Source organism: Balaenoptera acutorostrata, chromosome 5, assembly GCF_949987535.1.
Source record: "Balaenoptera acutorostrata chromosome 5, mBalAcu1.1, whole genome shotgun sequence".
Taxonomy (NCBI): Eukaryota; Metazoa; Chordata; class Mammalia; order Artiodactyla; family Balaenopteridae; genus Balaenoptera; species Balaenoptera acutorostrata.
In genome coordinates this window covers 114,502,029-114,526,271 of record NC_080068.1, presented here as the reverse complement: position 1 = coordinate 114,526,271, position 24,243 = coordinate 114,502,029, and the positions used below count along the sequence as shown (strand labels likewise).

Genomic DNA, 24,243 nt, shown 5'->3' with positions numbered 1-24,243 from the left:
TGTTATGGCAGACTGAGCTAATACACATGTAAAGGGTGTAAAAAATAACTAAGTAATCTGTTTCACTTCTCTGTGAAACTTTTGTTAAATGACAATTACAGATACAACGTAGGTACTAACCTGGATGTGATCACCTTTTTGTGTTTTGCAATATTACCTATCCTTGAGCAAGGAAAGGAAAAAGTAAAAAGGGAATTGTCCTTAATTAATCACATATCTTAACATTCATCAGCCATATATCAGTGTAGTTTTTTAATAATATTAAAAGTAATAAATCATACCTGACATCCTTTTTGAAATTTCTCTGGTGTTATCCAGTCTTCAAGCATTCTCAGAATGGAAGCTCCCTATGATGGAAAAGAATGGGAAGTTAAATTAATAAAGGATATGTAAGAAACAAATATCAGTGATCACTATTGTGACTAGTATTTCATGATCATATTTGTGAGATAATGTCTTTAAGATGATTCTGCTAAATTATATGGCTATCAATCTGTGATTTTAGGATGAAAATACCACTTGGCATACCCCCTGTATCTATGCTTCTAAAATAACTAAAAGGCAAGGAGAAATTGATAAAATGACCATCGTTTCAGTAACTTAAGGTTCAAATAATTATTGCACTTTACCACATGAACCAGTAGATGGGGCTTTCCTAATGAAAGAGAAACTGGAAAAAGTTTTAGAAAAGTCATGTTCTTTGATGAACAAGGAAAGCAACTTAAGGATAAAATTCTGGCTACTTCTTAAGTATATTGGAATATTTGGGAAAAATAATTATATTTTAACAGAGGAGAGTAGACAGTTGAGGAATTAATCTGGTCAGATAGTTTAATATAAATTATGTATATAATTTAGGCATAAAATGCTACTCTTCCAAAGTGGTTTATCTCATTTGATTTTATTTAGTCTGAAGAGTCTGATGAATACTTCTGCTGTCTACTTGCTTTTCATATGTTATAAGATTAATTTTAAATGCATTATTCATAGATTTAAAAATCAATTTTCAAGTAACTGACCAGAAAAACATTGCTTCCCCATTTGTTAGCAATTTCTACTGTAATTTATTAAAATATAAGTTATTTTTGTACCTAGTATAAAGCTAAAGGCTTAGAAACATGTATTTATTTCTGACCTAATACCTTATACCCATGGAATATCTAGAACTTAGGAAGAAGCTGATTTAATAAATATAAATGTCTCTATGTGAATTATTAGAATATACTATAAGTGGATTAGAAATTTTCTTTTTAACAGAAAGATAAAAAGAATCATTGATAATATAAAAGAAAAATGAATAACGGAAGCCTGAAATAATGCCATGAGAACATATGAGAGGGAAAGCCAAAAAATATAATGCTATAAACTTCAAATACTAATATATAGAAGGCTTTTTCACTAAAGCCAATTTTATCTAATATTCATTTTAATAATTATAATATTTTGTCTTAAATAAAACTTTGGGTATCACCCAGAACAGTAAAATGTATTAGTTTGCCGTGGCTTTTGAACAACTTAACCTAGTGCGTAAACCACAAGCGGCTGAGGTGGAAAATTGACTAAAATATGTTGCATACAGGTGTGGAATATGTTTAGAGGAGAAGCTACAGGAGAAGTTGTGGGAGAAAAATGGGTAGCATAAAGCTTCAGGTCACTGTGGGTTTTTAGCAACTTTTCATAAAATTTTACTGGATAAAAATGCCCCATCTATGACATGCTAACAAATTCATGTTTAAATCGTATATAAAAATGGATGAAAGTAATGCCTTCAAACGGAATTGGATTTAAGTGCTTACTGGAAGCATTCTACTAGAAAAGGCGTCCACATATATGACACTTCTCATTGACCACATGGCAGAAAAAGAAGATTTACTGTCTTTTAAAAAATCAAGTCAAATAACTCTAAATTGGATGCTTAAAGGGTAAATGTTCAGTTGTCAGAATGATAGCCGTAATAAACAGAAGTGAGAAGAGAAACTTTTAAAAATCTGATTCAGAATCCTGTGACAATGACCAGCATTGATCATTTCTGCTGAAAATTATAAGCTATTGAATATCCAGCACTTGGAATAAGTTCTACACTGTTTCCCAAAGCCCATTAACATAGTATAACCATTCTTACCATTTTTAGGCATTTACTAAGAGAAAAACCACTAAACAGGAAGACATTCAAAACAGTGTCATATTTTCCGCACCTTGCTATAGGAAATCCCATCAAAAACAGATGTTATTTCATCAGGAGTTGTCACAGTGACTATAATTGGGTGTGAAGATATCAAAGAATCATCCTCTTGTACAGGTAATACATCTTCAAGTAGCATCTGATTACGCTGAAATGACAGGATGAACCAAAGAAATCTAGCACTTCCTTTATGGTGGTTTATATGTCAAAATATCGTTTATATAATACAAATTGGGGGGAAATAAATATAAATGACTCATATTATTTAAAACAAATATTAGATATTCAAATTAATCATATTTTGCACTGATTTTTCTACACTGATTCCATTCCCTTCTACTTATAATTCCCTTGACTTCACCCCTATATGGCAGGCCAAGAAGACAGAAGCATTTATAAATTCTGTTTCTGCTACTTCTGTGTGACTTTCAGACATGAGCCAAACTTTCAAAGCTCTGTTTCATATCTGTGCAATAAGAATGATGATATCACCCCACAGATTTGCCTGAGACTTAAGGAAACGTGTTGATTTGCCAAAAATTGTTTTAGGGGTCTTTTTCCATTAATCATTGGAATTTGGATGATTCGTAATTAATTGAAGAAAACATTAACTTTTGCTTTAGTTCTAATAATTACCTTCTCATTCCTGTCCTAGGTTTTCTCAGCAAAATAGAGTGTTTGAGAGGTCTAGCACTATAGTCAAAATTCCTAGGTTCAAAGCTCAGTTTCTCCACTTTCTAGACATGGGAGTTTAATTTCCCTCACCCATGATGGCAGCTACTTTTTTAGAAATGTGCAGAGGATTTAATGAGATAATGCATGGCAGGCATTTGACATAGTACCTGGCACAAAGTGAAAACCTAACACACTAGCTGCTGTTATTATTTTGATTCTTAATCAATTAGATTCTGAAATCTAGTTCTATTAAATAACTAATAATAAAAATCAAAAGCTTTATTGATCTTACTTAATCAAAAATATTTCCCAAAAGGAGCATGCTATATTAGTTTACATTTTCCAATTTTGTGAATTCCACTTATAATAGGCAAGGTACTATTGTCAAGTGATGACTGTCAATCAAGGTAATTTTGTCTTGGATTTTAATTTTTGTTCCCCTAAAATGTTTAGGTAAGAAGAAAGAATCTTAATCTCAATGTCAGGAAATTTGACTCTCGTCTTGGTTGTGCTACCAATTGTCTATGTGACATTTGGAAGTTACATTACCTTCCTGGGCATCAGATTTTTTCACCTGTAAAATGAGGCTCCACTACTGTGGTACTTATCAAGCTCTCTTACAATGTATCTTAGTTTATCTATTCCCTCCACCATCAGACCCTAAATTAGGAACTTCTATAAGGGCAGGAAGTGTGTTTTATTCAGTTTTGGGTCCTCTGTAGTGTTCACGGAATGAAGAATGAATGAATAGGTGAAGAATGAATGAGTTGGATCATATGATTAAATTTCATTTAAGAACTGCATACTAAATTTTTCCAATATTTAATTGTTTTTGAAACACTGAAAGTGGAATGTTAAAATATTACATATACAATACATTACATAAATAATACATCTTGGTATAAGAAGGGTTACTTTATAGAAAATACAGGACAAAATAATTTTTCATTTATATAGTTTAATTTCAATAAATTATGAAATCAGCAATTTTCAACATAGATGAATGGTCCTCAACTAGGGGACATCTGGCAATATGTGGAGACATTTTTCTTTTGTTTTCTCTCTCTCTTTTTTAAATTGAGGTATTGTTGATTTATAATGTCATGCTAATTTCTGCCGTACAGCAAAGTGACTCAGTTATACACATACATACATTATTTTTTATATTCTTTTCCATTATGGTTTATCCCAGGAGACTGGATATAGTTCCCTGTGCTATACAGTAGGACCTTGTTGTTTATCCATTCTAAATGTAATAGTTTGCATCTACTAACCCCAAACTCTCAGTCCATCCCTCTCCCTCTCCCACCCCTTGGCAACCACAAGTCTGTTCTCTATGTCTGTGAGTCCATTTCTGTTTTGTAGATAAGTTCATTGTGCCGTATTTTAGATTCCACATATAAGTGATATCATATGGTATCTGTCTTTGTCTTTTTGACTTACTTAGTGTGATCATCTCTAGTTGCATCCGTGTTGCTGCAAATGGCATTATTTCACTCTTTTTTATGGCTGAGTAGTATTCCATTGTATATATGTACAACATTGTCTTTATCCATTCATCTTTTTTTTTTAACATCTTTATTGGAGTATAATTGCTTTACAATGGTGTGTGTTTCTGCTTTATAACAAAGTGAATCAGTTATACATATACATATGTTCCCATATCTCTTCCCTCTTGCCTCTCCCTCCCTCCCACCCTCCCTATCCCACCCCTCTAGGTGGTCACAAAGCACCGAGCTGATCTCCCTGTGCTATGTGGTTGCTTCCCACTAGCTATCTATTTTACGTTTGGTAGTGTATATATGTCCATGCCACTCTCTCACTTTGTCATAGCTTACCCTTCCCCCTCCCCATATCCTCAAGTCCATTCTCTAGTAGGTCCTTGTCTTTATTCCCGTCTTGCCACTAGGTTCTTCATGACTTTTTTTCCCCGTTAGATTCCATATATATGTGTTAGCATACGGTATTTGTTTTTCTCTTTTTCACTTAATTCACTCTGTATGACAGACTCTAGGTCCATCCACCTCACTACAAATAACTCCATTTCGTTTCTTTTTATGGCTGAGTAATATTCCATTGTATATATGTGCCACATCTTCTTTATCCATTCATCTGATGATGGACACTTAGGTTGCTTCCATGTCCTGGCTATTGTAAATAGAGCTGCAATGAACATTTTGGTACATGACTCTTTTTTTTTTTTAAAGTCGCTGCTTTGTTTTTTTTTTTTTTTTTAAGGATTTTCTTTTTAATTAATTAATTAATTTATTTTTGTCTGTATTGGGTCTTCGGTTCGTGCGAGGGCTTTCTCCAGTTGCGGCAAGCGGGGGCCACTCTTCATCGCGGTGCGGGGACCGCTCTTCATCGCGGTGCGCGGGCCTTTCTCCATCGCGGCCCCTCCCGTTGCGGGGCACAGGCTCCAGACGCGCAGGCTCAGCAATTGTGGCTCACGGGCCCAGCTGCTCCGTGGCATGTGGGATCTTCCCAGACCAGGGCTCGAACCCGTGTCCCCTGCATTAGCAGGCAGATTCTCAACCACTGCGCCACCAGGGAAGCCCCCATGACTCTTTTTGAATTATGGTTTTCTCAGGGTATATGCCCAGTAGTGGGATTGCTGGGTCATATGGTAGCTCTATATTTAGTTTTCTAAGGAACCTCCATACTGTTCTCCATAGTGGCTGTATCAATTTACATTCCCACCAACAGTGCAAGAGGGTTCCCTTTTCTCCACACCCTCTCCAGCATTTATTGTTTCTAGATTTTTTGATGATGGCCATTCTGACCAATGTGAGATGATATCTCATTGTAGTTTTGATTTGCATTTCTCTAATGATTAATGATGTTGAGCATTCTTGCATGTGTTTGTTGGCAATCTGTATATCTTCTTTGGAGAAATGTCTCTTTAGCTCTTCTGCCCATTTTTGGATTGGGTTGTTTGTTTTTTTGTTATTGAGTTGCATGAGCTGCTTGTAAATTTTGGAGATTAATCCTTTCTCAGTTACTTCATTTGCAAATATTTTCTCCCATTCTGAGGGTTGTCTTTTGGTCTTGTTTATGGATTCCTTTGCTGTGCAAAAGCTTTTCAGTTTCATTAGGTCCCATTTGTTTATTTTTGTTTTTATTTCCATTTCTCTAGGAGGTGAGTCAAAAAGGATCTTGCTGTGATTTATGTCATAGAGTGTTCTGCCTAGATTTTCCTCTAAGAGTTTGATAGTGTCTGGCCTTACATTTAGGTCTTTAATCCATTTTGAGTTTATTTTTGTGCATGGTGTTAGGGAGTGTTCTAATTTCATACTTTTACATGCACATGTCCAGTTTTCCCAGCACCACTTATTGAAGAGGCTGTCTTTTCTCCACTGTATATGCTTGCCTCCTTTATAAAAGATAAGGTGACCATATGTGCATGGGTTTATCTCTGGCCTTTCTATCCTGTTCCATTGATCTGTATTTCAGTTTTTGTGCCAGTACCATACTGTCTTGATTACTGTAGCTTTGTAGTATAGTCTGAAGTCAGGGAGCCTGAGTCCTCCAGCTCCATTTTTCGTTCTCAAGATTGCTTTGGCTATTCGGGGTCTTTTGTGTTTCCATACAAATTGTCAGATTTTTTGTTCTAGTTCTGTGAAAAATGCCAGTGGTAGTTTGATGGGGATTGCATTGAATCTGTAGATTGCTTTGGGTAGTATAGTCATTTTCACAGTGTTGATTCTTCCAATCCAAGAACATGGTATATCTCTCCATCTCTTTGTATCATCTTTAATTTCTTTCATCAGTGTCTTATAATTTTCTGCATACAGGTCTTCTGTCTCCTTAGGTAGGTTTATTCCTAGATATTTTATTCTTTTTGTTGCAATGGTAAATGGGAGTGTTTTCTTAATTTCACTTTCAGATTTTTCATCATTACTTTATACAAATGCAAGAGATTTCTGTGTATTAATTTTGTATCCTGCTACTTTACCAGATTCATTGATTAGCTCTAGTAGTTTTCTGGTAGCATCTTTAGGATTCTCTATGTATAGTATCAAGTCATCTGCAGAGTGACAGCTTTACTTCTTCTTTTCCAATTTGTATTCCTTTTATTTCTTTTTCTTCTCTGATTGCTATGGCTAACACTTCCAAAACTATGTTGAATAATAGTGGTGAGAGTGGGCAACCTTGTCTTGTTCCTGATCTTAGTGGAAATGGTTTCAGTTTTTCACCATTGAGGACAATGTTGGCTGTGGGTTTGTCATATATGGCCTTTATTATGTTGAGGAAAGTTCCCTCTATGCCTACTTTCTGCAGGGCTTTTATCATAAATGGGTGTTGAATTTTGTCGAAAGCTTTCTCTGCATCTATTGAGATGATCATATGGTTTTTCTGCTTCAATTTGTTAATATGGTGTATCACATTGATTGATTTGCATATATTGAAGAATCCTTGCATTCCTGGAATGAACCCCACTTGATCATGGTGTATGATCCTTTTAATGTGCTGTTGGATGCTGTTTGCTAGTATTTTGTTGAGGATTTTTGCATCTATGTTCATCAGTGATATTGGCCTGTAGTTTTCTTTCTTTGTGACATCTTTGTCTGGTTTTGGTATCAGGGTGATCGTGGCCTCGTAGAATGAGTTGGGGAGTGTTCCTCCCTCTGCAATATTTTGGAAGAGTTTGAGAAGTATAGATGTTAGCTCTTCTCTAAATGTTTGATAGAATTCACCTGTGAAGCCATCTGGTCCTGGGCTTTTGTTTGTTGGAAGATTTTTAATCACAGTTTCAATTTCAGTGCTTGTGATTGGTCTGTTCATATTTTCTATTTCTTCCTGGTTCGGTTTCGGCAGGTTGTGCATTTCTAAGAATTTGTCCATTTCTTCCAGGTTGTCCATTTTATTGGCATAGAGTTGCTTGTAGTAATCGCTCATGATCGTTTGTATTTCTGCAGTGTCAGTTGTTACTTCTCCTTTTTCATTTCTAATTCTATTGATTTGAGTCTTCTCCTTTTTTTTCTTGATGATTCTGGCTAATGGTTTATCAATTTTGTTTATCTTCTCAAAGAACCATCTTTTAGATTTATTGATCTTTGCTATCATTTCCTTCATTTCTTTTTCATTTATTTCTGACCTGATCTTTATGATTTCTTTCCTTCTGCTAACTTTGGGGTTTTTTTGTTCTTCTTTCTCTAATTGCTTTAGGTGCAAGGTTAGGTTGTTTATTTGAGATGTTTCCTGTTTCTTAAGGTAGGATTGTATTGCTATAAACTTCCCTCTTAGAACTGCTTTTGCTGCATCCCATAGGTTTTGGGTCATTGTGTCTCCATTGTCATTTGTTTCTAGGTATTTTTTGATTTCCCCTTTGATTTCTTCAGTGATCACTTCGTTATTAAGTAGTGTATTGTGTAGCCTCCATGTGTTTGTATTTTTTACAGATCTTTTCCTGTAATTGATATCTAGTCTCATAGCGTTGTGGTCGGAAAAGATACTTGATACGATTTCAGTTTTCTTAAATTTACCAAGGCTTGATTTGTGACCCAAGATATGATCTATCCTGGAGAATATTCCATGAGCACTTGAGAAAAATGTGTATTCTGTTGTTTTTGGGTGGAATGTCCTATAAATATCAATTAAGTCCATCTTGTTTAGTGTATCATTTAAGGCTTGTGTTTCCTTATTTATTTTCATTTTGGATGATCTGTCCATTGGTGAAAGTGGGGTGTTAAAAATCCCCTACTATGATAGTGTTACTGTCGATTTCCCCTTTTATGGCTGTTAGTATTTGCGTTATGTATTGAGGTGCTCCTATGTTGGGTGCATAAATATTTACACTTGTTATATCTTCTTCTTGGATCGATCCCTTGATCATTATGTAGTGTCCTTCTTTGTCTCTTGTAATAGTCTTTATTTTAAAGTCTATTTTGTCTGATATGAGAATTGCTACTCCAGCTTTCTTTTGATTTCCATTTGCATGGAATATCTTTTTCCATCCCCTCACTTTCAGTTTGTATGTGTCCCTAGGTCTGAAGTGGGTCTCTTGTAGACAGCATATATACGGGTCTTGTTTTTGTATCCATTCAGCCAGTCTGTGTCTTTTGGTTGGAGCATTTAATCCATTCACGTTGAAGGTAATTATCGATATGTATGTTCCTATTCCCATTTTCTTAAATGTTTTGGGTTTGTTATTGTAGGTGTTTTCCTTCTCTTGTGTTTCTTGCCTAGAGAAGTTCCTTTAGCATTTGTTGTAAAGCTGGTTTGGTGATGCTGAACTCTCTCAGCTTTTGCTTGTCTGTAAAGGTTTTAATTTCTCCATCAAATCTGAATGAGATCCTTGCTGGGTAGAGTAATCTTGGTTGTAGGTTTTTCTCCTTCATCACTTTAAATATGTGCTGCCACTCCCTTCTGGCTTGCAGAGTTTCTGCTGAAAGATCAGCTGTTAACCTTATGGGGATTCCCTTGTGTGTTATTTGTTGTTTTTCCCTTGCTACTTTTAATATGTTTTCTTTATATTTAATTTTTGATAGTTTGATTAATATGTGTCTTGGCGTGTTTCTCCTTGGATTTATCCTGTATGGGACTCTCTGTGCTTCCAGGACTTGATTAACTATTTCCTTTCCCATATTAGGGAAGTTTTCAACTATAATCTCTTCAAATATTTTCTCAGTCCCTTTCTTTTTCTCTTCTTCTTCTGAGACCCCTATAATTCGAATGTTGGTGCGTTTAATATTGTCTCAGAGGTCTCTGAGACTGTCCTCAGTTCTTTTCATTCTTTTTTCTTTATTCTGCTCTGCAGTAGTTATTTCCACTATTTTATCTTCCAGGTCACTTATCCGTTTTTCTGCCTCAGTTATTCTGCTATTGATCCCTTGTAGAGTATTTTTAATTTCATTTATTGTGTTGTTCATCATTGCTTGGTTCCTCTTTAGTTCTTCTAGGTCTTTGTTAAATGTTTCTTGCATTTTGTCTATTCTATTTCCAAGATTATGGATCATCTTTACTATCATTATTCTGAATTCTTTTTCAGGTAGACTGCCTATTTCCTCTTCATTTGTTAGGTCTGGTGTGTTTTTACCTTGCTCCTTCATCTGCTGTGTGTTTTTCTGTCTTCTCATTTTGCTTATCTTACTGTGTTTGGGGTCTCCTTTTCACAGGCTGCAGGTTTGTAGTTCCCGTTTTTTTTGGGTGTCTGTCCCCAGTGGCTAAGGTTGGTTCAGTGGTTTGTGTAGGCTTCCTGGTGGAGGAAACTAGTGCCTGTGTTCTGGTGGATGAGGCTGGATCTTGTCTTTCTGGTGGGCAGGTCTACGCCCGGTGGTGTGTTTTGGGATGTCTGTGACCTTATTATGATTTTAGGCAGCCTGTCTGCTAATGGATGGGGCTGTGTTCCTGTCTTGCTAGTTGTTTGGCATAGGGTGTCCAGCACTGTAGCTTGCTGGTCGTTGAGTGAAGCTGGGTCTTGGTGTTGAGATGGAGATCTTTGGGAGATTTTCACCATTTGGTATTACATGGAGCTGGGAGGTCTCTTGTGGACCAGTGTCCTGAAGTTGGCTCTCCCACCTCAGAGGCACAGCCCTGATGCCTGGCTGGAGCACCAAGAGTCTTTCATCCACACGGCTCAGAATAAAAGGGAGAAAAAATAGAAAGAAAGAAAGAAAGAAAGAGGATAAAATAAAATAAAATAAAGTAAGATAGAATAAAATAAAGTTATTAAAATAAAAAAAAAATAATTATTAAGAAAAAAATTTTTTTAAAGTAAAAAAAAAGAAGCGGACGGACAGAACCCTGGGACAAATGGTGAAAGCAAAGCTATACAGACAAAATCTCACACAGAAGCATACACATACACACTCACAAAAAGAGAAAAAGAGGAAAAAATAATATATCTTGCTCCCAAAGTCCACCTCCTCAATTTGGGATGATTCGTTGTCTATTCAGGTATTCCACAGATGCAGGGTACATCAAGTTGATTGTGGAGCTTTAATCCACTGCTTCTGAGGCTGCTGGGAGAGATTTCCCTTTCTCTTCTTTGTTTGCACAGCTCCCGGGTTTCAGCTTTGGATTTGGACCCGCCTCTGCATATAGGTCGCTTGAGGGCGTCTGTTCTTCACTCACACAGGACGGGGTTAAAGGAGTAGCTGATTCGGGGGCTCTGGCTCACTCAGGCCAGGGAGAGGGAGGGGTCGGACACGGGGCCAGCCTGCGGCGGCAGAGGCCGGCGTGACGTTGCACCAGTCTGAGGCGCGCCGTGGGTTCTCCTGGGGAAGCTGTCCCTGGATCATGGGACCCTGGCAGTGGCGGGCTGCACAGGCTCCTGAGAGGGGTGGTGTGGATAGTGACCTGTGCTTGCACACAGGCTTCTTGATGCTGGCAGCAGCAGCCTTAGCGTCTCATGCCCGTCTCTGGGGTCCGTGCTGATAGCCGCGGCTCGCGCCCGTCTCTGGAGCTCCTTTAAGCAGCGCTCCTAATCCTGTCTCTTCGCGCACCAGGAAACAAAGAGGCAAGAAAGAGTCTCTTGCCTCTTCGGCAGCTCCAGACCTTTTCCCGGACTCCCTCCCGGCTAGCCGTGGTGCACTAGCCCCTTCAGGCTGTGTTCACGCAGCAAACCCCAGTCCTCTCCCTGCGATCCGACCGAAGCCCGAGCCTCAGCTCCCAGCCCCCGCCCGCCCCGGCGGGTGAGCAGACAAGCCTCTTGGGCTGGTGAGTGCTGGTTGGCACCGATACTCTTTGCGGGAATCTCTCCACTTTGCCCTCCACACGCCTGTTGCTGCGCTCTCCTCCGCGGCTCCAAAGCTTCCCCCCTCCGCCACCTGCAGTCTCCGCCTGCAAAGGAGCTTCTAGTGTGTGGAAACCTTTCCTCCTTCACAGCTCCCTCCCCCTGGTGCAGGTCCTGTCCCTATTATTTTGTCTCTGTTTTTTCTTTTTTCTTTTGCCCTACCCAGGTACGTGGGGAGTTTCTTGCCTTTTGGGAGGTCTGAGTTCTTCTGCCAGCGTCTAGTGGGTGTTCTATAGGAGCAGTTCCACGTGCAGATGTATTTCTGGTGTATCTGTGGGAGGAAGGTGATCTCCACGTCTTACTCTTCCACCATCTTCTCCTCTCTTCTTTATCCATTCATCTTTTGATGAACATTTAGGTTGTTTCCATGTCTTGGCTATTGTGAATAGTGCTGCTGTGAACATAGGGGTGCATGTATCTCTTTGATTTATAGTTTTTTCCAGGTATACGTCCAGGAGTGGGATTGCTGGAGCATGTGGTAGTTTTATTTTTAGCTTTCTGAGGAACTTCCATACTGTTTTCCATAGTGGCTGCACCAACTTTCATTCCCACCAACAGAGTAGGAGGGTTCCGTTTTCTCCACACCATCTTATGGAGACATTTTTGGTTTCACAGCTGGGGTGGAGGGTTACTGGCATCTAATAGGTACAGGCCAGGGATGCTGCTAAATACCCTACAATACACAGGACAGTCCCCACACCAAAGAATTATCTGGCCCAAATGTCAATAGTTCCATCCTTGAAAAACCACAATGTAGATTAAATTTTAAATAAGCAATTGTTGCAAATTAACTTTTTCACTTTTTTATCTTTCAGTTTTAATTTATAGACTAACTTGTTCTCAAAGTATACTTTTGTGATATGAGAAAATAATAAGGATGCAATACCAAATACTAATTGAACATTGTTTCAGTAATTTCAGTTTTCATAATCTGAAAACATTTATTAGAAGTTAATTTAATTAATTTTATAATTTAATTAATGCTTTTCTTGGTCCATTTTTTTAAAGTTAAGTTTTTTGGAATATATTTACATTATTAAAATTTTCCCTCTTAAAGTAGACAGTTTGATGAGTTTTGATAGATATAAACAATCTGTAACTACAATCATAGTCAAGATATGGAAATATTTCTTACCCCCAAAAGTTCCCTTGAATCCTTTTTCAGTCTGTCTCCTCCTCTCACCTCAGTCCCTGACAACCAGTGATATATATTTTATTCCTATAGTTTTGTCTTTTCTAGAATGTCAAATAAATGGACTCATTCAGTATGTAGTCATTCACAGATGCCTTTTTCCACATAGCAGATGCTTTAGAGATTCATCCACAGTATTGCTTTACCAGTAGTTTGCTCCTTCTACTGTTGAGTAGTATTCTATTGTATCAATACACTACAATTTATTTCTAAATTTGAGTTGTTTCCAGCAGTTGGCTATTATGAATATTCCCATTATGTGCATTTACATGCAGGTTTTATGTGGACAAGTGTTTTCATGTCTGTTGGAGTAGGATTGCTGGATTATATGATAAATGTATGTTTAACTTATAAGAAGTGGCCACACTATTTTCCAGGGTGACTGTGTCATGTCTACCAGCAATGTATGTGACTTGAAATTGTTCCACAAATTTACCTACATTTGGTATTATCAGTCTTTTAAATCTTAGATATTTGGGATGGTTAATTTTATGTTACATTGATTGATGGGACCATGGTGCTGAGGTATTTGCTCAAACATTATTGTGGGTGTTTCTGTGAGGGTGTTTTGAATGAGATTTACATTTAAATTGGTGGACTTTGAGTTCACCAGTTTAACTTTTTCACTTTTTAAAGCAGGTTGTGAAAACTGCAAGGGCTGTGAGCATCTAACAGTCTTCTTATTGTATCCAGTGGAGGGTAGTAGTCTATACAGTACACAACCTCCTGTAATGCTACTTTCACATAACCACACACTTATACTTTTATGTATACAAACTGATAAGAATACCCACACCATCTAAATACAGATGAAAACAGATGTAGCTTTTTGGGGAAAATATATGTAAGGTTCATAGAAGCCTCTGTTCCAGGCCCCTCAGAGACACAGAATAATAATAGTAATTACATGTACATTTTGGAAGCTTTTAAGCTTACAAGACAGAGAACAGTGTTCTTCTTTCATAGAGGAGAGAACTGACTCAGAGAGGATATGTAACTTGCTCAAGGTCACATTCCCTGTAATGCATCTAAGAAATGATGTGTGCAAGATTTGAACTTGAGTCTAACTACTAAGTTTATGCATTTATCTCTTTACCATGTCATTTCAGCAACCTGTGTAAGGGAAGTCATTTATAAAATTAGGCTTGGACATTTTTCAAAGGGTTAGCACTACAGATACTTTCTTGAACACAGAGTTGGCATTGTCTAAGCTAGATATTTTTTTCCTGCCTTGGCACGTGTTCTTGAATGACTCTACCAACCACATCCTTGGCTCGTGGTGGTCAATTGCCCTCTAGGGCCTGGGCATAGGCTCTGAGCATGGTGTAGTTCAGTGGAGGCAGCTGGTTCCACCCCAGCCTCCCAATGGAATTCCCAATTCGATACTGTACTTGGCCCCAAACTCAGGGCCACTGTCATAGTCCAAAGCCTTCAATCAGCTTGACATGAGGAAAACAGAGATTTGGAACTTATATGTTTAGGGCTCACCATTTGCCACTCTTTTTCTGCATGGTCTACTCCCAGGAACTCAAAGAAGGAAGCAAACCCTTCGTTTAACCACAAGTCTTCCCACCATTCCATGGTCACAGTATTTCCAAACCACTGAAATTATAAGCAAGAAAGAGGGTTAAATTCTCATGCCTTTGGTAGAAAGGCCTAGAAAATTTCAGTACATTCATTTGTTCATGCAAATTTTGTCACTTGACACAAAAGTGGCAGACGTCATACTTAGCATTTATTTCCTGCTTTATTTCTCCTGGTTTTTAAGTGATCTGAAATTCTCCTTAGTTTATTGTCTTTATTTTGGTAGTACTGGGAATATTTAAAGTTATAGGAAAACCTCGTGTATTTACTAAAGGCAAAACAATGTGTCTTAAAAGTTTCTTTATGGTAAAATGTTTATTAGCAGTAAGAAAGACTTTCAAGCAGGATTTTCTGGGTTGGCTATTTTTTATTTGCTAAGTTATAATTTCAATCATTCCTATGGTCTTAAGCCACTTTTTAAAATAAGCTAAGTTGGTGCTAAGATTCTATACCTGATGCACAAGTTCATGGGCAACCACAGTGGCCACCCTCTGTTGGTTTGATGAGGCTGATTCATTAGGGTCATAAAGCAGGTTTGTTTCTCTGTAAGTGATGAGTCCCCAGTTCTCCATAGCCCCAGTGCCAAAATCTGGAATAGCGATTTTATCTATGGAAAAAGAGTCCAGTGAGAAATACATTATTTCCATTTTGTTCATAGCACTTCTTACCAAATTAAGTTCTTCAGATGAATGTTTTTTAAAAGACTAAAAATAATTTCTCAGAGTGAAAAACAATCATCTATTTGTGTAAACTTTTCAGTCTTTAATGCACTCAAAATTTCCATGGAACTCTTCCTGTTGGCTCCAGATATCAATGTGTCTTTTATTTTTTAAGAATACTATTGGCAGTGCTCTTTTCAAGTCCTATATAATTTTATGTCTTTTGTTCCTTTCTGTATTTCATTTTTATTTTCTTTTTTTCCCATGACTTTCACTTAGATAATGCCAAGCTTCTGTTTGGGGGGATATTCTGTAAGGAATAAGAGAATGACGTTTTCAAATGAGGTCTTAGAAGTACAGAGCTTCCAAGTATGTAGAAATATATTTCTGTCCAAGGAAACAGATTATTAGAAAATACAAAATTCCACTTTTTCCCTAATTCTGTACAATTTGTGGTCAACTAGATTCCCTACTAATTGAATAGCTTACCATCCACTTGTATGTATGTATTAAATTAGTTGGATCAACATGGAATTGACTATAATTCTCTGTAAATTCCCTTCCAGGTCTAAAATGTTGAATTCAATCTAGACTTTCTAGTCCTTATTTTTGCTGGGACCTATAATCATAGACATGCTATCTGACAGAAAGAGGCAGTGTTAATCAGTTCTATGTTAAATCCCAAAACAGAAAAGGTTCAGTTGGATTAGTGGACAGAACACAGCTTCTCCAGTTAATGAACTATAATAAGAATGGGATTTATTTATTATTACATATAATTTAAATTAGGCACATAAATGAAAATAAATTAAATTTTCATCTAACATAAAGAAAAGGTCCTTTCTTTATGGTCAAAATAAAGATTCTTAAAGCTTTTTATAAAAAGAATGAAAATGGATACATCTTAAATGGAGGTCAGAATTACAGCAGTAGTTTACTTTTAGTGTTATTTTCATTCTTAGGTTTGGTTATTTTGTCACAAGAGTACCTCTTAAAGTTTGGAGAAATATTCCCCCCAAGGGCCAGTATTTTCCATAATGTTACAAAGTGTAATTTGTACCTAACCCATGAACAAAAGGAATTTTTTTAAACCTCATTTCTTTGTTGAGTATTGACATTATAATTAATTCACTCCAGTGCCTTTAATTTTGGGGGTGGATAAATGCAGTAATCAATTGTAAGGAAAGTCTAAGAGTCAATTCTGAAAGAGGTGAAAATGCATATAAAAGTATGAAGAAGAAGGAATACGGGAGAGAGGGAGGAAGAAAAGAGAAGAGAGAAATAAATTTGTGAGATTTCCACTTCCCAGGTTATCATGGGTGGTACAAGAGAGATAAAGAGAAAAAGACTTTTAAATTAATGTGATTAACATTTTATTAGATATTATTCTGATTTTGATGGAAAGTTGTTTCTCTTCCTGTCTCCTTCTCTAATAGCTGTTAAGCCATAAAAAAAAAAAAAAAAAAAAAAAAATGGAGCATCCACAAAGTTGCTCAGAGCCACAGCCATTCCCATGTAGAGAATTTGGCATTCCAGTTGCTTTGCATTGGTAATTTATTAAAGTAAGGGCAGAAACAGAAATAGAGAAGTCGATTGTTGGTTTGTTGATTTTCTTGTTGCCTTCATTTCATCCCTACAGACATCTATATGGGTGTTACATTTAAAGTCTTTGCTAATACCACTCAAGCTTACAATTAAAGCATTTCTGCTGTTGATAGAAGTGTCATATCCATACCATTTTGATTATAGCACTATTTTTATTTTAAAAAGAAAACATGTTCCCCCCATCCTCCATATTAGAAAAAATACTTATGGAAGGAGCACCAGTTCATTTTAACTGTTGAAGAATCTAGAATTAGTCTTGTACAACAATGGAAAGGCTGGAAGTACATGGGACTCTGACAGCATCATTTATCCCTATTATTTATTAACTCACTGATGGTAGGGAGGCAATGTAAGCTATTGGGATGGGTACTAATTTTTAAATCAGCTGATCTAGGTTGCTCTTTCTGGTTCCATCATTATCAGTGTCTGCAGTTTTATGTATATACTTCAATCTTTATTTGGAAATAAAATACTATACATTTATCAAGTAAGAACAGAGTATAAACATTATTCTTAGAGGAATCCAGAATGAATCTTTCAGCATCTAGTAAGTATTACATACATAGTATAGGCATATGATGAAAAGACTAAGGGATGACCATTAACTAAGGATGCTAAAGCTGGAGTAAGTGAGTTAACTTAGGTGAAAACAAAAGCAATATTAAAAATAAGAAAATAAAAAATGGTTCTCACCTAATTTAGGAAGAGAATAATCCATAGCGAAGTAGTCTTCAAAATAATCAAACACACTTTTAGTTATATTTGCAGCATATTCAGCTGTGTGCTTTTGCTCTGGCTGGACATATATAGTGAGCTATTAAAAAAAAATTCAGTGAAAATTCTTCATTTGAAAAAACACAAAAACTGTGATACATGACATAGTAGAAAGAAGGTGGGCTTTGGAGCCAGGAAAGTCTAATTGGAATCCCAGTTCTGCATGGTCTTGGACAAATCACTTCACGTCTCTGAGACTCATATGTAAAGGAAAAGAATACTGCATAACTCACTAAGTAATTTCAGTGACTAGAAAGACACAATGGTTGGCATAATGTACAGTATACTTTTTAAATGTTATTACTTTTTTCTACTTAGAACATATATTGTCTTCTTAATATTTGTGTATCTATGTATTTATCTCTCTTTGTGTAATTTGTCTTTGAAGAAATAAGGCATGTGATTTTTTTCTCATCTAAAGAGCCCTTAGATACATGTTTTCCATTTGTGCTTTTCTATCCATTGCTACCCAGACTACCATTTTAATATATTAACTATTCTACTTCCAGAGTCTAAAATACAATGACTCAAAATTTTCCTGAGAGGGAGGCATCTTGATAAGCGAAATCTTGATAAGCTACATCTCTAAGTATCTAGGATATTATTTTTATGCCATGACATAATTTATAAATCAAACCAAGTATAGACTTTTTACTCCCCAATTCTAAGCATGTATAACCCCAAGTAGCCAACACAATATTGAAGGAGAAAAACAATATTGGAAGATTGATAATATCTGACTTCAAGACTTACTGTAAAGCTACAGTAATCAAGACAATGTGGTATTAACAAAACAATAGAAAAATAAATCAGTACAAGACAATAGATAGCCCAGAAATAGACCCACATAAATATAGTCAACTGATCTTTGACAAAGGAGTAAAGGCAATACAATGGAACAAAGACAGTATCTTCAACAAATGATGCTGGAATAACTGAATATCCATCTGCTTAAAAATGAATCTAGACACAGACCTTACACCCTTCACAAATATAAACTCAAAATTGATCACATACCTAAATGTAAAATGCAAAACTATAAAACTCCTGGAAGATAACATAGGGGAAAATCTATATGACTTTGGATATGAAGATGACTTCTTAGCTTTACCACCAAAGGCATAATCTATGAAAGAAATAACTGATAAGCTGGGCTTCATTAAAACTTTTGCTCTGTGAAAGACAATGTCAAGAGAATGAGAAGGTAAGCCACAGACTGGGAGGAAATATTTGTAGAAGATCCATCTCATAAACAACTGTTATACAAAATATGCAAAGAACTCTTAAAATTCAACAAGAAGAAAGCAAACAACCTGATTAAAAAATGGGCCAAAGACCTTAACAAGACACCTCACCAAAGAAGATATACAGATGGCAAGTATGTATATGAAAAGATGCTTCACATCATATGTCATCAAGGAGATGCAAATTAAAATAACAATGAGGTACCACAGCACACCTACTACAATGCCAAAATCCAAAACACTGACAACACCAAATGCTGGTGAGGATGTGGAGCAATAGGAATTCCCATACATTGCTGGTGGGAATGCAAGATGGTACAGCCATTTTGGAAGACAGTTTGGCAGTTTCTTACAAAACTAAACATACTCTTAACATATGGCCCAACAATTGTGCTCCTTTGTGTTTACCCAAAGGAGTTTAAAACATGTCCTGAGATTGGTTCAAGATGGCGGAGAAGAAGGACATGCTCTACTCCCTCTTTCGAGAACACCAGAATCACAACTAACTGCAGGACAATCATCAACAGGAAGACACTGGAACTCACCAAAAAAGATACCCCACATGCAAAGACAAAGGAGAAGCCACAATGAGATGGTAAGAGGGGTGCTATCACAATAAAATCAAATCCCATAACTGCTGGGTGGGTGGCTCACAAACTGGAGAACACTTACACCACAGAAGTCACCGACTGGAGTGAAGGTTCTGAGCCCCACATCAGGCTTCCCAACCTGGGGGTCTGACAACAGGAGGAGGAATTCCTAGAGAATCAGACTTTGAAGGCAGAGGGATTTGATTGCAGGAGTTCGGCAGGACAGGGGAAACAGAGACTCCACTCTTGGAGGACACACACAAAGTAGTGTGCACATCTAAACCAGACCTACCTGCTAGTGTTGGAGGGTCTCCTGCAGAGGCAGGGGGCAGCTGTGGCTCACCAAGGGACAAGGACACTGGCAGCAGAAGTTCTGGGAAGTACTGCTTGGCATGAGCCCTCCCAGAGTCTGCCATTAGCTCCACCAAAGAGCCTGGGTAGGCTCCAGTGTTGGGTCACCTCAGGCCAAACAACCAACAGGGAGGGAACCCAGCCCCACCCATCAGCAAACAAGCGGATTAAAGTTTTACTGAGCTCTGCCCACCAGAGCAACAGCCAGCTCTATCCAGCACCAGTCCCTCCCATCAGGAAACTTCCACAAGCCTCTTAGATAGCCTCATCCAGCAGAGAGCAGAAGCAAGAAGAACTACAATCCTGAAGCCTATGGAACAAAAACCACATTCACAGAAAGATAGACAAGATGAAAAGGCAGAGGGCTATGTAACAGATGAAGGAACAAGATAAAACCCCAGAAAAACAACTAAATGAAATGGAGATAGGCAACCTTCCAGAAAAAGAATTCAGAATAATGATAGTGAAGATGATCAAGGACCTCAGAAAAAGAATGGAGGCAAAGATTGAGAAGATGCAAGAAATGTTTAACAAAGATCTAGAAGAAATAAAGAACAAACAAACAGATGAACAATACAATAACTGAAATGAAAACTACACTAGAAGGAATCAACAGCAGAATAACTGAGGCAAAAGAACGGATAAGTGACCTGGAAGACAAAATAGTGGAATTCACTGCTGTGGAACAGAATAAAGAAAAAAGAATGAAAAGAAATGAAGACAGCCTAAGAGACCTCTGGCACAACATTAAACACAACAACATTCACATTATAGGAGTCCCAGAAGGAGAAGGGAGAGAGAAAGGACCTGAGAAAATATTTGAAGAGATTATAGTCGAAAACTTCCCTAACATGGGAAAGGAAATAGCCACCCAAGTCCAGGAAGTACAGAGAGTCCCATACAGGATAAACCCAAGGAGAAACATGCCGAGACACATAGTAATCAAATTGGCAAAAATTAAAGACAAAGAAAAATTATTGAAAGCAGCAAGGGAAAAATGACAAATAACATACAAGGGAACTCCCATAAGGTTAAATAAGGTTAACAGAGGATTTCTCAGCAGAAACTCTACAAGCTAGAAGGGAGTGGCATGATATACTTAGAGTGATGAAAGGGAAGAACCTACAACCAAGATTACTCTACCCAGCAAGGATCTCATTCAGATTCGATGGAGAAATCAAAAGCTTTACAGACAAGCAAAAGCTAAGAGAATTCAGCACCACCAAACCAGCTCTACAGCAAATGCTAAAGGAACTTCTCTAAGTGGGAAACACAAGAGAAGAAAAGGACCTACAATAACAAACCCAGAACAATTAAGAAAATGGTCATAGGAACATACATATCGATAATTACTTTAAACAGGAATGGATTAAATGCTCCAACCAAAAGACACAGGCTTGCTGAATGGATACAAAAACAAGACCCATATATATGCTGTCTACAAGAGACCCACTTCAGACCTAGGGACACATACAGACTGAAAGTGAGGGAATGGAAAAAGATATTCCATGCAAATGGAAATCAAAAGAAAGCTAGAGTAGCAGTACTCGTATCAGATAAAATAGACTTTAAAATAAAGAATGTTACAAGAGACAAGGAAGGACACTATGTAATGATCAAGGGATCAATCCAAGAAGAAGATATAACAATTATAAATATATATGCACCCAACATAGGAGCACCTCAATACATAAGGCAACTGCTAACAGCTCTAAAAGAGGAAATCAACAGTAACAGAGTAATAGTGGGGGACTTTAACACCTCATTTACACCAATAGACAGATCATCCAAACAGAAAATTAATAAGGAAACAAAAGCTTTAAATGATACAATAGACCAGATAGATTTAATTGATATTTATAGGACATTCCATCTCAAAACAGAAGATTACACTTTCTTCTCAAGTGTGCACGGAACATTCTCCAGGATAGATCACATCTTGGGGCACAAGTCAAACCTCAGTAAATTTAACAAAATTGAAATCATATCAAGCATCTTTTCTGACCACAATGCTATGAGATTAGAAATCAAATACAGGGAAAAAAACATAAAAACCACAAACACATGGAGGCTAAATAATACGTTATTAAATAACCAAGAGATCACTGGAGAAATCAAAGAGGAAATCAAAAAATACCTAGAGACAAATGACAATGAAAACATGACGATCCAAAACCTATGGGATGCAGCAAAAGCAGTTCTAAGAGGGAAGTTTATAGCTATACAAGCCTACCTCAAGAAACAAGAAAAATCTCAAATAAACAATCTAATGTTACACCTAAAGGAACTAGAGAAAGAAGAACAAACAAAACCCAAAGTTAGCAGAAGGAAAGAAATCATAAAGATCAGAGCAGAAATGAATGAAATAGAAACAAAGAAAACAGTAGCAAAGATCAATAAAACTAAAAACTGGTTCTTTGAGAAGGTAAACAAAATTGATAAACTATTAGCCATACTCATCAAGAAAAAGAGGGAGAGGATTCAAATCAATAAAATTAGAAATGAAAAAGGAGAAGTTACAACAGACACCGCAGAAATACAAAGCATCCTAAGAGGCTACTACAAGCAATTCTATGCCAATAAAATGGACAAATTCTTAGAAAGGTATAACCTTCCAAGACTGAAACAGGAAGAAACAGAAAATAGGAAAAGACTAATCACAAGTAATGAAATTGAAATTGTGAGTAAAAGTCTTCCAAAAAACAAAAGTCCAGGACCAGATGGCTTCATAGGTGAATTCCATCAAACATTTAGAGAAGAGCTAACACGCATCCTTCTCCAACTCTTCTAAAAGGTTGAAGAGGAAGGATAACATCCAAACTCATTCTATGAGGCCACCATCACCCTGATACCAAAACCAGACAAAGATGTCACAAAGAAAGAAAACTACAGGCCAATATCACTGATGAACATAGATGCAAAAATCCTCAACAAAATACTAGCAAACAGAATCCAACAGCACATTAAAAGGATCATACACCATGATCAAGTGGGGTTTATCCCAGGAATGCAAGGATTATTCAATATATGCAAATCAATCAATGTGATACACCATATTAACAAATTGAAGGAGAAAAACCATATGATCATCTCAATAGATGCAGAGAAAGCTGACAAAATTCAACACCCATTTATGATAAAAGCCCTGCAGAAAGTAGGCATAGAGGGAACTTTCCTCAACATAATAAAGGCCATATATGACAACAAACAAAAGTCCAGGACCAGATGGCTTCACAGGTGAATTCCATCAAACATTTAGAGAAGAGCTAACATGCATCCTTCTCAAACTCTTCTAAAAGGTTGAAGAGGAAGGATAACATCCAAACTCATTCTATGGGGCCACCATCACCCTGATACCAAAACCAGACAAAGGTACTACAAAAAAAGAAAATTACAGACCAATATCACTGATGAATACAGATGCGAAAATCCTCAAGAAAATACTAACAAACAGAATCCAACAGCACATTAAAAGGCTCATACACCATGATCAAGTGGAATTTATCCCAGAGATGTAAGGATTGTTCAATATACGCAAATCAATCCATGTGATACACCATATTAACAGATTGAAGAGTAAAAACCATATGATCATCTCAATAGATGCAGAAAAAGCTTTCGACAAAATTCAACACCCATTTATTATAAAACCCTCCAGAAAGTGAGCATAGAGGGAGCCTACTTCAACATAATAAAGGCCATATATGATAAACCCACAGCAAACATCATTCTCAATGGTGAAAAACTGAAAGCATTTCCTCTAAGATCAGGAACAAGACAAGGATGTCTACTCTCACCACTATTATTCAACATAGTTTTGGAAGTCCAAGCCACAGCAATCAGAGAAGAAAAAGAAATAAAAGGAATACAAATTGGAAAAGAAGAAGTAAAAATGTCACTTTTTGCAGATGACATGATGCTATACATAGAGAATCCTAAAGATGCCACCAGAAAACTACTAGAGCTAATCAATGAATTTGATAAAGTTGCAGGATACAAAATTAATGCACAGAAATCTCTTGCATTCCTGTACACTAATGATGAAAGATCTGAAAGAGAAATTAAGGAAACACTCCCATTTACCATTGCAACAAAAAGAATAAAATACCTAGGAATAAACCTACCTAGGGAGACAAAAGACCTGTATGCAGAAAACTATAAGATACTGATGAAAGAAATTAAAGATGATACAAACAGATGGAGAGATATACCATGTTTTTGGATTGGAAGAATCAATATTGTGAAAATGACTGTACTACCCATAGCAATCTACAGATTCCATGCAATTCCTATCAAATTACCAATGGCATTTTCTACAGAACTAGAGCAAAAAATCTTAAAAGTTGTATGGAGACACAAAAGACCCCGAATAGCCAAAGCTGTCTTGAGGGAAAAAAACGGAGCTGGAAGAATCAGACTCCCTGACTTCAGACTATACTACAAAGCTACAGTAATCAAGACAATATGGTACTGGCACAAAAACAGAAATATAGATCAATGGAACAGGATAGAAAGCCCAGAGAGAAACCCACGCACCTATGGTCAACTAATCTATGACAAAGGAGGCAAGGATATACAATGGAGAAAAGACAACCTCTTCAATAAGTGGTGCTGGGAAAACTGGAGAGCTACATGTAAAAGAATGAAATT

General features: G+C 36.9%; 1 protein-coding gene across 1 annotated transcript in view; it reads right to left on the bottom strand.

The window, feature by feature from the left end:
• The window catches only part of ENPEP (glutamyl aminopeptidase), a 106,244-nt gene that overhangs the window by 45,834 nt on the left and 36,167 nt on the right, over positions 1 to 24,243 (bottom strand). Inside the window, exons 4-8 of the mRNA XM_007191041.2 lie at positions 17,328 to 17,448; positions 14,823 to 14,977; positions 14,275 to 14,388; positions 2,196 to 2,330; positions 282 to 347 (exon numbers count right to left, since the gene is read on the bottom strand). Coding sequence (XP_007191103.1) covers positions 282 to 347; positions 2,196 to 2,330; positions 14,275 to 14,388; positions 14,823 to 14,977; positions 17,328 to 17,448 — 591 coding nt within the window. The remainder of the gene's footprint in view (positions 1 to 281; positions 348 to 2,195; positions 2,331 to 14,274; positions 14,389 to 14,822; positions 14,978 to 17,327; positions 17,449 to 24,243) is intronic.